Source organism: Pelophylax lessonae (genome assembly GCF_965119305.1).
Source record: "Pelophylax lessonae genome assembly, chromosome: 2".
Classification (NCBI taxonomy): domain Eukaryota; kingdom Metazoa; phylum Chordata; class Amphibia; order Anura; family Ranidae; genus Pelophylax; species Pelophylax lessonae.
In genome coordinates, this window is record NC_138769.1 from 250,919,297 (window position 1) to 250,936,365 (window position 17,069).

At 41.6% G+C, this 17,069-nt stretch overlaps 1 protein-coding gene across 1 annotated transcript in view; it reads left to right on the forward strand.

Moving 5' to 3' along the window:
* LAMB3 (laminin subunit beta 3) overlaps positions 1–17,069 on the forward strand; it is a 105,517-nt gene that overhangs the window by 63,916 nt on the left and 24,532 nt on the right. The window contains exons 12-16 of the mRNA XM_082244658.1: positions 3,953–4,149; positions 4,397–4,493; positions 6,272–6,641; positions 11,284–11,444; positions 11,889–12,094. Of these exons, the coding sequence (XP_082100784.1) occupies positions 3,953–4,149; positions 4,397–4,493; positions 6,272–6,641; positions 11,284–11,444; positions 11,889–12,094 (1,031 nt within the window). The remainder of the gene's footprint in view (positions 1–3,952; positions 4,150–4,396; positions 4,494–6,271; positions 6,642–11,283; positions 11,445–11,888; positions 12,095–17,069) is intronic.

Below are 17,069 nucleotides of genomic sequence, written 5' to 3' on the forward strand. Positions count from 1 at the left end.
TTTGATCTCCCAGGCCACATACTCTTTAGGTCACTCAGCCTTATGTTGCAGCACCTTGCTATGCTGGCCCACTCCTAGCTCTCCGAGCCTGCTCACTCTTCCAGAGACTTCCAGATTCCCCCCAGCCCCCTGGACTTGTTAGCCACCTCAGCTTTCTTAGCCTCTAAAACCTACTCTTGGTCTCCCAGACCCGTGTATTTGTTCTGACTTTCCCGGTCTTTTGGCAAGGAATCCCCCCAATATTGAGTGTAGTCTCTGAAGGCACCCACAGCTCTCCTGACAGGGCTCTGTCTCCAAAATGGGAGCCCTGATCAGGTTCCTCACATAACCTGCAGGCCTCCAGCAAAACCTGGACATAGAATTGTCTTGAACAAAACCAATAGATAAAGCAATAGTACTCCATGATGACATGACAAGTACTACTTGTTGGACATACCACTGGATGAAAATGAGCTTTATAGATAAAGTGTCTTCTTGTAATATAGAGCGGCAGTACTGGGGGCCCTGCAGAACCAGCTGCCTTGAGACCCTCCCAAAGGTCCAATGTATTTTTACTGTTTCGTGTACCCTGCATTTGAAAATTTGTTCCACAGCCCATTGTGAACAGAGGTTCCTCTTGCAATATAAAGTGTAGTGCACAGACAATTTATGTATCTGACAATATGTTGAGTCATACTGAGTGATACAAGAATCCCATTTCAGAGAAGTGGTGAACAGAGGTTCAGTATTATTCAGTGATAGCTGTCAAAGTTCCCATATATTTACAGATGTTACGTGTAAGTAAACAGTGTAAGTAAACTCAAGCTTTTTGGTTGGAACATTTTACAGCTCACTAAATGTACACCACTAGAGGGCAACAATAATCTACAAAAAAAGTAAAGTATTTATTGTGTACAACACTGCCATGGAGAAGGTAGAAGTGAAGGATTCAAATTAAAATGTGGAAGGTTTATAAAAAAAAAAAAAGAAAAGGAGGTAGGGTTAGTTATTTTATTAAACTACAATTTTAGATACATTTCCCCATTCCTTAATTTTTATATAATTGCAACTGCAGTGCGAACCATGTAAAAATATTGTATAGTTGTGTATTCTAAAAGCATTGCCTTGTTGATTGCTCAATTATTTGTTTAATCTATGTATAATTATATATCCTGGAGGTACTGTACATTTTTTTTTTATTTATTCATTTTCTCTAGTCAATTTTGAGATATTTCATTATAATACTAATAGAAAGCAAACTGTGAATCATCTATCTGTCTCTTTATGTGAGTAGTAAATTGCTCCATAGACTTTAGTAACCACTTGTGACCTTCAAAGAAAGGTCAGATTTATAAATTGTATAAGGAGGTGTTCATGAAGCTAAGAAGAGTAACATGTATAGTAAAAAAAATATTTCCTTTGAAAAATATAGATAGCCCTGTGGCTTAGTGGTTTGCACTTTGGCATTGCAGCACTGGGGTCATTAGTACAAATATCCAGAGCCGTCTTTAACCACTTCAGCCCTGGAAGGTTTTACCCCCTTAATGACCAGGCCATTTTTAGCGATTCGGCAAATTGCGCGGTCATGCGACGCTGTACCCAAATACAATTGATGTCCTTTTTTCCCCACAAAAAGTGCTTTCTTTTGGTGGTGTTTGATCACCTCTACGGTTTTTAGATTTTGTGCTATAAGCAAAAAAAAGCGACAATTTTGAAAAAAACACCATATTTTTTACTTTCTGCTATAAAACATTCCCAGTAAAAAAAATTTAAAAAATCAGATTTTTTTTATCAGTTTAGACCATTTTGTATTCTGCTACATATTTTTGGTAAAAAAAATTCCAAAAAAGTGTATTTTAATTGCTTTGCGCAAAAGTTTTAGCGTTTACAAACTACGGGATAGATTTTTGGACTTTTTATTTATTTATTTATTTTTTTTAGCAATGGTGGCGATCAGTGATTTTTAGCAGGACTGCGACATTTCGGCGGACGGATTGGCCCCCTAACTGACATTTTTTACAGTTTTTGGGAACCAGTCACAATAATACTGTAATTAGTGCTAAATAATATGCACTGTTACTGTATAGATGACACTGGCAGGGAAGGGGTTAATACTGGGGGTGATCAAGGGGTTAAATGTATGCCTACTTGTGCTTGCTAACTGTGGGGGGGGGGGGAAGGGTTCTGTGAAAGGCAAAGAGAGATCGGTGTTTCAGCTGAGCTGAAACACACAATATCTCTCTGCCTGTCTGACAGAAGAGCAGCCTGCTTTGTTTACATAGGCAGGCTGCTCTCCTGTCAGTTTCTCTGAAGATTGCGGGAGGCTGGCGGCGATCGAGCACGCTCCTCCCAAGGTCTGACTCCCGCTGTGTCTAATCACAGCGTAGTGGGGCTCAGGCGGCGTGGGCGTGCCCTCGAGACCACGTGCACATAATCACGCACATAATAGAAGTGATTATGCGCAGCCAAGCCTCCCTGCCGCAGTAAATCTGCGTGGGGCGGTCGGCAAGTGGTTAATATTGATTGGATCCTGGGAAAAACATTTTATTGCCCCCCCACCCCCATTGTAGGTAGTTCCTAATAGCTCAGTCTATATCGGTGGCAACAAGTAGCTCTCTCACGAAGGCCCAGTGACAGCAGCAGTGATCCCTCTGATCAGGTGTTCATTCATTCTGGGTTGCAAGTGGCAGCTCTGGTAGGGAGAACAGCAGGTCCTTACCCTGGCAGAAGCTTTGACCCTCCGCACTCAGGTAACACTCTATACTTTCTGGTAGTCCCACACACAGCGGTGAGCTTTCACTGGCACAGGCACAGGAATACCCAGCACGGTCCTCTCACACACTCTGCCCAGGTAGCCAACTTGAGAAGCAAACTTTGCCTGGGAAAATCTGGTTCTCTCTTCCTTACTGCTGCAAAGCTTGGTGGGGGCTGTAGGTGATCCACAATTTTTTCAATGGGCAGCCTTTCTCTGGGGACTACATGTCCCACGATGCTCCTCTCCGCCCTGCTGATTGGTAACAGGGGAGAAGGGGTGAGCCAGCTCCATGCACAGTTATCTAGCAGAAAGGACAGGCAGATAAGTCAGGGAGAAAAGAGGATTGGCTGCCCAGCTACACCAGGAAAGCTATTTGCAGGCAGTGCTGGCTCAAGGGGTAGCTGCTTTGGACCCCACAACAATGACTGACGGGGTACCTGCCCCTTTTGCCCCGCATTAAAGATGGCCCTGTAAATATCATCCAAACACTATCTTCATGGAGTTTGCATTTGCTCCCTGTGCTTGCATAGCTTATCTTAAGGTACTCCAGCTTTCTAGATTGTAAGCTTCTTGAGGGTAAAGACTGATGTGAACCTACAGCATGTAAAGCACTGCGTAAATTGGCAGTGGTATATAAATACCTGTAAAACATAAATAAATCTAAAAAAAAATATGACAAAATGACAACGTTTGGTATCTACAGCAGAATTATTTTATCCCTGTTAGGGTCTGACAATGTGAATAAACATGGCCAAATTCCAACTTTATTCTCTGTAAGAGATCTGACACTATAATGTCAGCTTTTGGAGCCCCTTATCAAAGCAATTCCAATTTCAGATTCTTGCAAAATACAAGGGTTGGCAAAAATAGGCACAACCTTGACTAAAGGTTTGGGAGGTCTACACATCAGGCATACTTGTAATGCAGTTGTGTTTTTTTTTAAAACAAATGTATTTATTTATTACAGGTACTTATATAGCGCCATCAACTTAGACAGTGCTTTACACATATTAAACATTCGCATCAGCCTCTGCCCTCAAGGAGCTTACAATCGAAGGTCTCTAACTCACTTTCATTCATACACATACTAGGGCCAATTTAGACGGGAGCCAATTAACCTACCAGCATGTCTTTTGGTGTGTGGGAGGAAACAGAAGAACACGCACAATGTGGTTGTTTTATTGTTAAAAGGTTTGATTTTTTTTTTATTTGTTTCAGAGTGCGAATGTGACCTTCAGGGGACAGAGAAAGACCAGCCTTGTGACAGTGAAACAGGACAGTGTCGTTGTCTTCCAAATGTTATAGGCCAACGGTGTGATCAGTGTGCCTCCCAACATTGGAATCTTGCTAGTGGAAGGGGCTGTCAACAGTGCGGTTGTCATCCCAGGAACTCATATAGCCTTCAGTGTAATCAGGTACAGGGTGTGTTCAGAATATACCACATTTACATACTGCTAGCAGCTACTGTATAGTAAGAGGATCCGTCTCTATGGTAAAAAAAAAGGTCAACTATCAATATATAAATGTTCGATTTTTGATCAAAGGCAGCATCAATACATGTCTTTCAAAGTTCCCGTTTTGGCAGTTTAACCTAAAGTTCTGGATTTCTAGTGTTTTATAACTTTTTCATATTTTTATAATATATTATTTTACTCTATTTAGGTAACTGGCCAGTGTCTATGTAAAGAAGGCTTCGGTGGTCAGCGCTGTACTGAGTGCCCAGTTAGGATGTATGGAGACTTGCAGACTGGATGTAGAGGTTTGTATATTAGGCTTGTGTGCTACATTACATGAAGAATATTTGATAACGTTGCAGGAAACAAATATTGATGTTTTGAAAATGTAAGCTGTGCTGATTACATATATATCCAGGACAACTACTACTGGAACATTATTTTAGGTATCAAATGTTTACAGACTGATGCAAGTTAACAACCTGGATATGTTTTAGTCCAGCACAGTCAGTATAGCTGCTAACTCAAAGTGCTTGCATAACCTGTCCTTCCTCACTGTAAGCGCTCAAGTGGTCCAGTAAGCCTAGGTCTGTTCTAGTTAGTTTGGGGATTCCCTTAATTTTCAGGGATTTGCTCTCACTTCCTGTTTTGACTCTGGAACAGGAAGTGAATGTAAACCTCCACAATGGGACACATGTAGTTAAAAAACGACAGGGTTTTTAACCCTCTATCAAAAATTTAAAATAAAAAGTTTTGCCTTTAATTCTACTTAAGTACAGAGTGCATGACCACAATACAGACCAGCCTACAGTACCAACTTAAGTTGGCCGTGGACATCAGCTGATGTTTAGACTTCAGACAATGGTCTAACTACTAAACACATCACTCCATGCAGACATAGCAGACATGCAACTTGCAACTTTTATCTTGGGTAAATAATTGTTTATTAGCTGAAATATTTCAGCTTTGTAGATGTTCCAACAAGTTACCATCTGCCCAACTGCATATAAAGTGCGCCCCTAGGAGAAATGTGCAATAGAAATATAAATGAAACAAAAAAAGTAAGTTTAGGTTGCACTGCTTAAAAACTTAGAACCAGCACGACATTTCATTTTACGAAGATCCATCCTGTCAAGGCACCTTTAAAGCAGTATTTAACTCTAAGGTTTTTTTTAGGGTCTCTTGGAGGTTAATGCCATAATCTACTAGCATACATTGCATTTTATGCACATTATGGCATTGAATATTATTGCACATTATGGCAGACACACCCATCAAACGTAGCCCTCCAGCGCTGCACTGACACATCTTCAAGAGGTCCTGACCCCTTCCATCTTAACCCAGTCTTCCTTCCCGGTTTGCACTCTTTGGATGCTTGAATGGCATGGCCATGGTGACATCACTCTTACACATGTGCGGGGAAGTTGCGTCACCATGCCACACAGCAGGTGCCAAAAACATGATCTGGGCTGCACATGCACCGCTCATTACGGCTGACAAGTAGGCAGAAGAATTTATGAAAAAGGAGACCACTAATGTGTCTTCTGTTATAAAACCCCTGCCTGCCAGCATTTTTTTTTTATACTATGAAAGTTTAGTGGAAAACCAATAACGTAAGGTGCTGTTAAAAGAAAATGTGTATACAGGGAACACACCCAAAAAATGATTTTCATGACATACAATACAAAAACTGGCATAAATGTGTGATGGCTTATAGGAATTAATGTGCCATAAACTTCAACCTATTTTGCCATAATATAATAAGCAAGTAAATACATCACAACACCCTGCAAAGTGGCATTTTTTTTATTCCAACTGGGTTGGCGCCCTCAACAGTTATTTGGTATAAAAGTTTAATACCACGTTAAGTATTCAGGAGTCAATATACTAGTGAAGGATGAGTTGTTACTTTTTGCCTACTGACATTTTTTCGAAATATCATGTACTTACTGTATAAAACACTTGCTTTGGTTTTTGTACTAGGAGATAAGGGATGGGTCTGTTTACTTGGGCATGCTACTGTGATAATTCCTTTCACTAAGATGTTAAAATCAACTAACAGTTATATCTTCTTTTCATGTAGCATGCAATTGTGACTTCCAAGGAACCACTGATGTTGGTTGTGATAAGGCCACTGGAAAATGCTTGTGTCGTCAAGGCATCATTGGAGTACGATGTGACTCTTGCCAAAGAGGATATACTAACACATACCCAGACTGCAGACAATGCCATGCCTGTTACCAGTTTTACGACAGTGAGTTTAGAACTTTTGGCACTCAAATGCAAGCTCTACAAAACACAAGTGCATTAGAAGGGGGACAATCCGCTGTAGACTTTGGACCACGGCTAGCCATGTGCAGAGATGAACTTCAGCGTATTCAAACACTGTCAAGTGGGTCAGGTGTCTCAGACAATCAGCTTTTACAGATGGAGAACCAACTGGCAAAAATGAGGTAAGACAGTAGTGAGTCCTACACGTCATGTATTGGCAGAGTTTACCTTTAGAAATGAATAAACTAACATTTAAAACCTGAACCTAAATTACACCAGATTTCCCTTTTCAAGTTATTGTGCAATGTTCCTGTTCGGTAGAATCCACCCAGCAAAAACTGCTGCATCTCGTGGTGTAGTCAGAAAACACTAGTATATGAAAAGTCAGTACAGAGCATTTTTTGTCTCCTAATCTTCCCCTTCCCCAAAAAATTGGACTACAGAATCGGTATAGGTACATTTTTAGTATGTGATATTTGTGTTTACCGCATTTACCGCCACCATGTGTATTTTTTCCAGTTAGTGTTTACTGCCTTTGAATGATTGCCTGCAGTAGTTAATAAAGCAAATATTAACTACCTAAGAGCTCAGATTTGATAATGATACATACAGTATCTAACTACAAAGCCTTTCTTCTACATCTTCAAAAGGAAACGAATGGTTGGGGGTCGATTTCTTTTATCTGTATTGTTAGACGTTTTTACATTGCTAATCTTTTTTTTTTTTTTATATTGTATATGCAATCTTCATTTTACAAATAAATATTTTGTACACAATACAAGGGTTCCTAGAGCAATATTGGTTTTGTAAGGAGCCATCTGACTTTATCTGACTACAGATATTTAATTTGTTTTTTTTTACCAGTTATGACTATAACGTACGAACATAGAAAATATATACAGAACCACAAAAAATTCCCTTTAACTCTAATTTCTCCAGTTATGTTATTTAATACATATTTCTTTTTGTTACATTATTTATTACACATTCCTTTCTATTACAGTATTTATTACATGTTCCTTTCTGTTACATAACAATCACTGAACATCTTACACAATGTTAACATAAAGTTCAAAGCAGGCTTATTACTGAAACTTTTAAAATCTTCCAGTTATGTAACCCTTCACAGGAAATGCCAGCGGTAGAACGCTACGCATTTTGTTCTTTTTGTGAAATGTCATAGTACTAAATCTGAATTATGTACATTGCTTGGTAAATGCCCTAAACACATAATGGGGGTCACTTATGTTTATTTATATCTAGATCATGTTTTTTTCATACACACATTAACAAAGGAGATAACAGAAGAAACCACAGAACTGGAATTAGAGTGTTACTAAACCCAGAATCTGCATTCACTATATCCGGTGTCCCACAGTACACAGAATATAGAAATACAATTATTTTAGAAAATATAAACTGCTAAATACCTTTCCTCAACAGCAGTATATAACAGTCTTGTGACTTGTATCAGTTCCTAGTGAGGCTTGTAGGAGGAGTTTTCATTCTCCCCTGACCCTCTGTCTGGACAGTGCTGATTGGCCTTGTGTTGATCACATGCACTCTCCCAAGAAAAAAAGAAAAACTTTCCAGCAATACACACCAAACTGAGCATGTGCAGCCTGACTCTTAATGAAGGATCAGAGAGACAGGATCACACAGCTTTTATACACAATACAGAGGATTAACACATTAGGTTCCACAATAAGTATAACAAGCATGCTTTACTGCATATACAGACTGAATTTACTGTTGTGGGTTTAGTAACACTTTAACAGTTAATTAATTTAGACAAATGTATTAGCCTTGCCCAATAGCAAGATAGTACAAAAACAGGAGCGGTTATTCACATTACAGTGTAAGAAGTTCAAGATTGCAGCTAGATCCATGCATATTTCTCTCTACTACTTGAAAGTTGTAATACACCTATAATATGTCTCTAACTACTTCAGATTGAATGAATTGTATACTTTCCTAAATCTGTATGTGACCTTGGTATGTGGTCTTACTGCATTGTCTGACTATGTCTGCTGCCAGAGGGGCCACAAATATAAACTCACAAATTATAACTTGCTCAATACCTAATCCTGATGGTGTGTGCTAGATTTGTTTAAAGCCCAGTTGAACGGTTATAATCTATCTCTGTAATGCAGTCAGGCTACATAAGGCCCCATTCACATCTGTGTATTTTATGTGTGTGTGTGTTTTAATTTCCTTTTTCAAGGGCAGACCAGAAAAAGGTTTGCAAAAATTAGTCATAATGGTATAAAGTCATGAAAGAGAGAGGGGAAATATAAAAAAAAGAAGGTCAGGTGGAAAGGTGATGGTTTGAGGGGCTTGGAGGGATGGTGGGTCCATCACAGACTTAACTATTGTGAGGAATATAATGACTGTATTCTGATATTGGGGTATTTTAGCTTTGGATGTTCTAATGTGGATGAAGAGTTGGACCGCGTAACATTCGGGTGATATTGTCCCGATCCAGATCTCTAATGAGAAAACAGAAAGAGAGCACCACTAGAGAGAGGGGGAGAGATAAAAAAAGAGGTCAGGTGGAAAGGTGATGGGTTGAGGGGCCCGGAGGGATGGTGGGTCAGTCGCAGACTTGACATTAAATCTTGATATTTAGGAGTACAAGTAAGTTAATCCAACAGAACCAAGTTTTACTACATTTTTCTTATATGTGTGTGTTTTGGGTGGGATGTGTAAAAGAAATCCTGGTTGCTGCATATTTGATGTGCTTTGATGAAAATGCATGTTATATAGTGGTCGGGGTATTGCACCTGAAATGCAATGCACACATGGTAACGGTCCCTTATGAAGATGCCTTGTTTCACTTCTTTTATATCTTCAAGACTGCTGCTCCCACACACTATAGACAGCCCAGCACTCTGACATGTCCTTCTGTACACTGCTATAATTACCAGTCCTGCTCAAGAGTGATGTTGATTGGAGCAGTGTACAGTGGGGACCTTATTTTCCTCTGTGTTGAAAGCACAGGATTTTTAAACCTCTTCTGCAGCACCTAGCTAAAAAAAATGTAAAAAAGAGGCATATTTATTATTGTTCTTGAAGCACCTGCATGGTGATTTTGTGAATGTTAAAATGCTTCAAGATTAAAGTGTATGTAAAACCTCACCTTGTTAAAAAAAAAAAAAAAACATTCTGTTTAAATTAGAAATAAAAGGCAAAACATTAGTGTATAGATATAAAATAAAACATTTTTCCATTTTTATATAATTGATCACATACCCTCTCTTCTTAGCTGCCTAAGAGCTAGGGGAGGAGAAACAACAGGACACTTATCTTCCCAGTAAATAACTGTGTAGAAAGGAATGGGGGGGGGCGTGTCAGGACACATCTAAACATTGTGGGAGAGCAAGCTGAGCTCCTAGCACAGCTGGAGAACTCTCCCCATTTTTTAATAGGAAAGCAGAAAGACTGGTTGGAACATCAGCATTTTACAAGAAGCAATAGAAAAAGAAGAGGATACTTTTTTTATACAAGTACATGGTACAGTAGGCACATAATAGCAATATGAAATGCTGGATTTATATTTTCTTTGACCCCAGGATTTGTAGTTTGTCCCAAGTAAACTATTTCCTTCACAAAAAAAAAAAAAATTCCTTCAGGATTTCTATTCTTCAAGAAATGCAGTCTCTGTAAGCACTGTATAAACTGAATGTTACATAAGCTACATACTATATAATTCCCATCCTGTTCTTGGGACAAAATTAAGTCAGCCTGGTCACTGCTCAGCCATTCACAGGAAGCTTTGTATATTTATGTAAGAGTGCACGGCTTCTTCTGATTGGCTGAGGTGTCGAGGTGTGCAGATGATATCACGTTCTCCATCTCAATCAGAGGCCAGCCAGAGGAAGCTTTGTATAATTATTAAAGAATACAAGTCTTCTTCTGGTTGGCTGAGGTGTCGAGGTGTGCAGATGATATCACGTTCTCCATCACAATCAGAGGCCAATCAGAGGAAGCTTTGTATATTTATGAAAGAGTGCAAGGCTTCCTCTGATTGGCTGAGGTGTCGAGGTGTGCAGATGATATCACGTTCTCCATCTCAATCAGAGGCCAGTCAGAGGAAGCTTTGTATAATTATTAAATAATACAAGGCTTCTTCTGGTTGGCTGAGGTGGAGAGGTGTGCAGATAATATCACGTTCTCCATCTCAATCAGAGGCCAGTCAGAGGAAGCTTTGTATAATTATTAAATAATACAAGGCTTCTTCTGGTTAGCTGAGGTGGAGAGGTGTGCAGATGATATTACGTTCTCCATCTCTATCAGAGGCCAGTCAGAGGAAGCTTTGTATAATTATTAAATAATACAAGGCTTCTTCTGATTGGCTGAGGTGTCGAGGTGTGCAGATGATATCACGTTCTCCATCTCAATCAGAGGCCAGTCAGAGGAAGCTTTGTATAATTATTAAATAATACAAGGCTTCTTCTGGTTGGCTGAGGTGGAGAGTTGTGCAGATAATATCACGTTCTCCATCTCAATCGGAGGCCAGTCAGAGGAAGCCTTTTATTTAATGTTGACTTGATTTTATCTCAGGAAGTCCATATACCGTGGCTGAAGCATTCTTTACTGTATGTAGCTATATTCTACATACAGTTTATACAACCCAGACAGCGGTCACATTTGTTAGTAACACAAAAAATAGAATAAGGTATTGATACGTTTGCCAATAGCTTATTTTGAATGAATGCTTTAGATGTTTATTAGGTAATGTTGTTGTTCATTAACACCAATATGAGTTGGTGGGGTGCTAATCCTACAGAGAAACAAAACACCTTTTTTATTTTTGTTTTACAGAGGAGAAGTGAGACAGCTAAATCCCAACTTGCCACCTTTGGAAGATTGGGAGTCTCTTCCGAGTGACCTAAACTCCTTGGGGCTCAGCTATACCAGCATTAATATGCTTTACCAGAGGAAAATGACCCAGCAAGGAAATGCCATTGCACAAAATGCTTCAGGTACATTGATGCCAATAATCTTAGTAGTTAAAGCACTTGTATGAATAGGTAAGTCCACCAAAAAGTCATATTTTGAATAAAGATGCACCCTGGTGGGCCTTAAATCATATTTGTCTTGGATTCTCCAATAGCAAGATGCTCCTGCCAAAGTATTCTACATTCCTTTTCTGTGAGGTTGTTGTATATTTCTTCCCATCTTTGTGTGAAGAATCTCCCGTTGCATTATCCTTGATATAAATACATTGAAATTAGGCAGGGAGAGCAGCAAGCGTGCATGCCCAGAAACTCAAGCACAGAGATCTTATTATTTTAGTCTCTGTGGGATATAAGAAACGTTCAGGTAGTTTGACTCTCCACCATCTATCAAAAACTGAAATATAATTTTTTGGCGGATTAACCCTTATATTGAATATTATAACATAGAGAATTGTGCTTTCTTCATAGGTTTATTTACCATCGTGAGCTCTGCATACCAGTCATCACAGGAGTCTGCAAAAACTGTGGTAGCAGCAATGGCAACTGTATCCCAATCAAGGGAAAGTAGAAAAGGCTTGAATGGGCTTGAAGGGAAGATCCAAGAAGCATTAGAGGACTTGAAGACACTAAAAGATGAACTGTCCTACCCAGATCTTACACCAACCATAAACAGGGTACCTTTAAAAAATAATTGTGTTACCTAAAGTATACATCAACCAAATACTGTACGTCTGTCTTTGTTTTAGATAGCGTGAGTAAGAACTAGAAGCCCTGTCTGGTTTTTACTTCTATTCTGGGCTCTGTTATAGTGATTTGCACTCACTTTCCAGCCCACTGACTCTGACTTTGCCAGACAAGAAGTTAGCCACTTAAGGACCGGAAGGTTTTACCCTCTTAATGACCAGGCAATTTTTTGCGATATGGCACTGTGTTATTTTAACTGACAATTGCGTAACGCTGTACCCAAATAAAATGAATGTCCTTTTTTCCCCACAAATAGAGCTTTCTTTTGGTGGTATTTGATCACCTCTGCAATTTTTATTTTTTGTGCTATAAACAAAAAAAGAGCGACAATTCTGATAAAAAAAAAAAAAACAATATTTTTTACTTTCTGCTATAAAAAATTCTCAATAATAAAAAAATAATAAATAAAAAAATCGAATTTTGTTCATCAGTTTAGGTAATATGTATTCTGCCAGATATTTTTGGGAAAATTTGGGAATATTATTGGAAAAAAAATCCCAAAAAGTGTATATAAACGTTATCACACCTACAAACTAGGGGAAAGATTTATGCAACTTTTATTTATTTTATTTTTTTTACTAGTTTACTAGTAATGGCGGTAATCAGCGATTTTTAGCGGGACTGCGACATTGCGGCGGACAGATCAGACACCTAGCTGACACTTTTGAGGGGACCAGTGACATTACTTCAGTAATCAGTGCTAATAATATCCACTGTTACTGTACTAATGACACTGGCAGGAAAGGAAAAGAGAGAAAGGAGGCGCAAACACCTAGTGCATTACCCGTGGTCACTGTTTTCAAAATTTTAATAAAATGCCAAATGCATACTCACAGACATGATAAAATCATGTTACAAGAATCCACCATGTGTGAACTGGAACAAGTCCTTCAATCAGGACCTCTAACGCGTTTCGGGGCTCTGAGGAAGGGGGCTTGACCCCCGAAAAGCGTTAGAGGTCCTGATTGAAGGACTTGTTCCAGTTCACACATGGTGGATTCTTGTAACATGATTTTATTATCTTCATGTCTGTGAGTATGCATTTGGCATTTTATTAAAATTTTGCAAACAGTGACCACGGGTAATGCACTAGGTGTTTGCGCCTCCTTTCTCTCTTTTTCTATGTACCCATGTTGGAGTTCCCTGCCTGAGGAGAGCAGCACGCCAGTCTTCCCCTTCGGAGTGAACGCTAGGCTGAATTTTGTACACTGGCAGGAAAGGGGTTAACACCAGTTGCGATCAAAGGGTTAAGTGTGCTCCTAGGGAGTGCTTTCTAACTGTACGGGGGATCAACTCACTGGATAAACACAGAGACCTGTGTTCCTAAATAGGAGGAATCCCTGTGTTCATCTCTGACATAACAGCGGTCTTCTGTGTTTACATAGGCAGACCGCTGTTCTGTCTCCATGGGAAGTGATCACAGGTGGCCAGCAGAACCCGCTGATTGGCTCCCCCTCAGGCCAATCGGCGCATGCACGCACCTCTGGTGGCGCGTGCGCCCCCACTATCTATTACACGAAGCAACGTACAGGTACTGCATTTTGCGTAATAGAGCCGACCTGCCACAGTAAAAGTACAGTGGCTGGTCAGCAAGTGGTTTAAAGAAAATGTGCAATAGGGACACAAACAGAAAAAAAAAATCTAATAGTGATTCTAGCCTTTCTTATGCTACCAAAAAAAAGTTGGGGAGTTTCCCTCAATATCTGTCTGGTAAAACTGTGTCAGAAGGACAGGCAATTAGGAAAAATCTCTCTACCAGTGCCTTGCAGAGTAGTAACAACCCATCTGGGGGTTCTAACCCTTCCTCACTCAAAACTGAGAAAGAAATTTTCTACAAGTAAAGAAAATTACTCATTAACCTCTTTACGACCGCCAGCCGCAGATGTACTGCGGCAGCCAGCTGCTCCTGCGCGAATTGCCGTAACTGTCGTCAGCGGGGAAGCTGATGCACGGGGCAGGCGGCTCCGATTGCCACCTGACACCCATGATCATCCCCCGCTGAGAAGATCGGTCAGCTGTTGTAAACACAGCTGACCGTTCTTCTCCCTGGAATGATCATAGAGCCCCTGTGATCCTTCTATATAGGATTACAGGTCTCTATGGTCATTCCACAAGCCACAACTCCCCACAGTTAGAATCACTCCCCTAGGCTCACATTTAACCCCTTGATCACCCGCAATGTTAACTCCTTCCCTGCCAGTGTCATTATTACAGTAACAGTGCATATTTTTAGCACTGATTACTGTAGTAATGTCACTGGTCCCCCCAAAAGTGTCAAAAATGTCAGTTAGGGGTCTGATCTGTCCGCTGCAATGTTGCAGTCCCGTAAAAATCGCAGATCGCTGCCATTACTAGTAAAAAAAAAAAAAAATAAATAAAAATGACATAAATCTTTCCCGTAGTTAGTAGATGCAATCACTTTTACGCAAACCATTATTGAGATTTTTTTTTACCAAAAATATGTAGCAGAAAACAAATTGGCCTAAAATGTTAAAACATTTTGATTTTTTAATTTTTTGTTTTCGAGAAATGTTATATAGCAGAATGTGAAAAATATAGATTTTTTTCAGAATTGTCGCTTTTTTTTGTGCATAGCGCAAAAAATAAAAATTGCACAGGTGATCAAATACCACCAAAAGAGCACGGACTTGAATTTTCGGGAGGCCGTTTTTAAACGGCCTCCCAGAAAGACTCTCCCCGCGGGCGCGCATGGGGGAGAATCTGTGTCGGCCGTGTCCCTTGGACACGGCCGATCACAGATCGTGGTGAATGGCCAATCAAAGCGGCCATTCACCACGTGATCAAGCCGTCCAATGAGAGATGATCTCATATGTAAACATATGAGATTATCTCTAATCGCCGGCGCTCCTTCCTCACACAGAGCCTGCAGTGTGAGGAAGGAGGGGGAGCCGTCAGCTGCTGGGGACACACAGCGATGTAATCAGGGCACTGATCACCAGTGCCCTGATTACTAAAGGTAAAAAAACACACACAGTGCCCGCCATCAGTGCCCACAGTGCCCGCCATCAGTGCCCCCCATCAATGCCCACAATCAGTGCCCATAGTGCTGCTAGTCAGTGCCCATCAGTGCCTGCTCATCTAGGCACTGATGAGCACTGACTGGCAGCACTATGGGCACTGAGTGTGGGCACTGATGGGGCTGCCCATCAGTGCCGCCCATCAGTGCTCATCAGTGCCACCCGTCAGTGTCCATCAGTGCCATCCGCCAGTGCCCATCAGTGCCGCCTATCAGTGCTCAACAGTGCCGCCTGTCAGTGCCGCCTCTCAGTGCCCAGCAGTGCCACCTCTCAGTGCCACCTCTCAGTGCCCAGCAGTGCCGCCTATCAGTGCTCATCAGTGCCGCCTATCAATGCCTCCTATCAGTGCCGCCTATCAGTGCTCATCAGTGCGGCATATTAGTACCTCCTCATCAGTGCCCATAAGTGCCACCTCATCAGTGCCCATAAGTGCCGCCTCATCAGCGCACATCAGTGAAGGAGAAAATTTTATTTCCTGTCTGTCTCCATGGCAGCCTACGTGTGGGTTAACCCCGCCTCCACTCCAAGGGTATAGGACCCCCCTCCCATAAATTTCAGCTCTCAGGTACAGCAGGTGTTCATTTTTTGTCCTCCTCCAAGGACCTACACTTCTGATGTCTTACTACGTCCAGCTTACCTTAGGATACTTTGGATGGTGTCTGCATGTCCAGAGCCCAGCCACGGGCGGGTGAGTGACATTTAAAATCCCCTGCTCTCTGCGGTTGACTGAAGCTTGATTGGCATTCTCTGACATGGGTCTGAAGATTCGCATTGCTTCCCTTCATGGCAGCGGTATTTGTTATTTATGTACACTTTGTTTGTCTCTTTTTCTATCACTGTACAATTTGTTTGTTTGGCCCAATGGCGCTGGAACGCTTCCTGCGTTCCAGCAAACCCTTCCTGCGTTCCAACAAACCCTTCCTCTTCCTCCTCTGCTTCTAGCGTCCAATCGGTAGACGCTTCGTGGTCCCGCGCATGCGCAGTGCGCCGCGAGCGAAGTCGAGGCTTGGTTCGCACATGCGCATTAGCGATCGCGGCCGCATCACCGCTGACGTCATTCCGGCGGGAGATTTAAACAGCTGACGATTCCCCTGTACTTTGGGAATGTACTGTGGGCGTTGCGGCAGCTTCCCAGTGTCTCTGGATTCCTTGCTACAGGTATGTGCAATGGAGACTTGACTGCAGAGGGGGGGGGAGGGCGGAGGGTTGTCACCTCACAATGTATCACTGACATGGTGTCTGATATGTATTACCTTTCTTTATCAGTCTGGTTGTTTGGCCTGAAGTATGGATCCTGCGTCACCGCCCTCCTGTGGCCAGCCCTCTCACAACAGGTGGGTGCTGGCATTTTTCAGAGGGGGGGGCGGGGAGGGCTTGCTGGTCCCTAGGTCATGGCTAAATCCAGTGTCTCCCCGATTTTCTCTTTTTTCCATCAGCTCTCCCAGGCCTGATTTACCACAAGAAAGAGACCCTGTCAGACCTCGTGGGAGTTCATCCTCCAAATCTAAACGCCGTGAATCTCCATCAGGGAGTAGGCAACAAGGGAGACGCTCCAATTCCTCCCCCAGACACCATACACGATACCAGAGTCACCGCACACACCAGAGAGCCTGTTGGGGTTGTGGGGCGCATGTCCCGGAGGACAAGTCCCTATGTGAGCCATGTTTTGCTCATGCAGCCGGTGGGAGGGGGCAAAAGGATCAAAGATTGGAATCTCTAGTGAAGAGAATAGTACAACAGTCCCTGAAAGAATGGGGTACAGTCCCACCACTTGGTCCCACCACATCCAGTTCTCCAGGGGAAGTGCAGGAAGATCAAGGCCCCTCTCAACCGAGTATTACTTCTGCAAAGTCATCTGACAGTGATT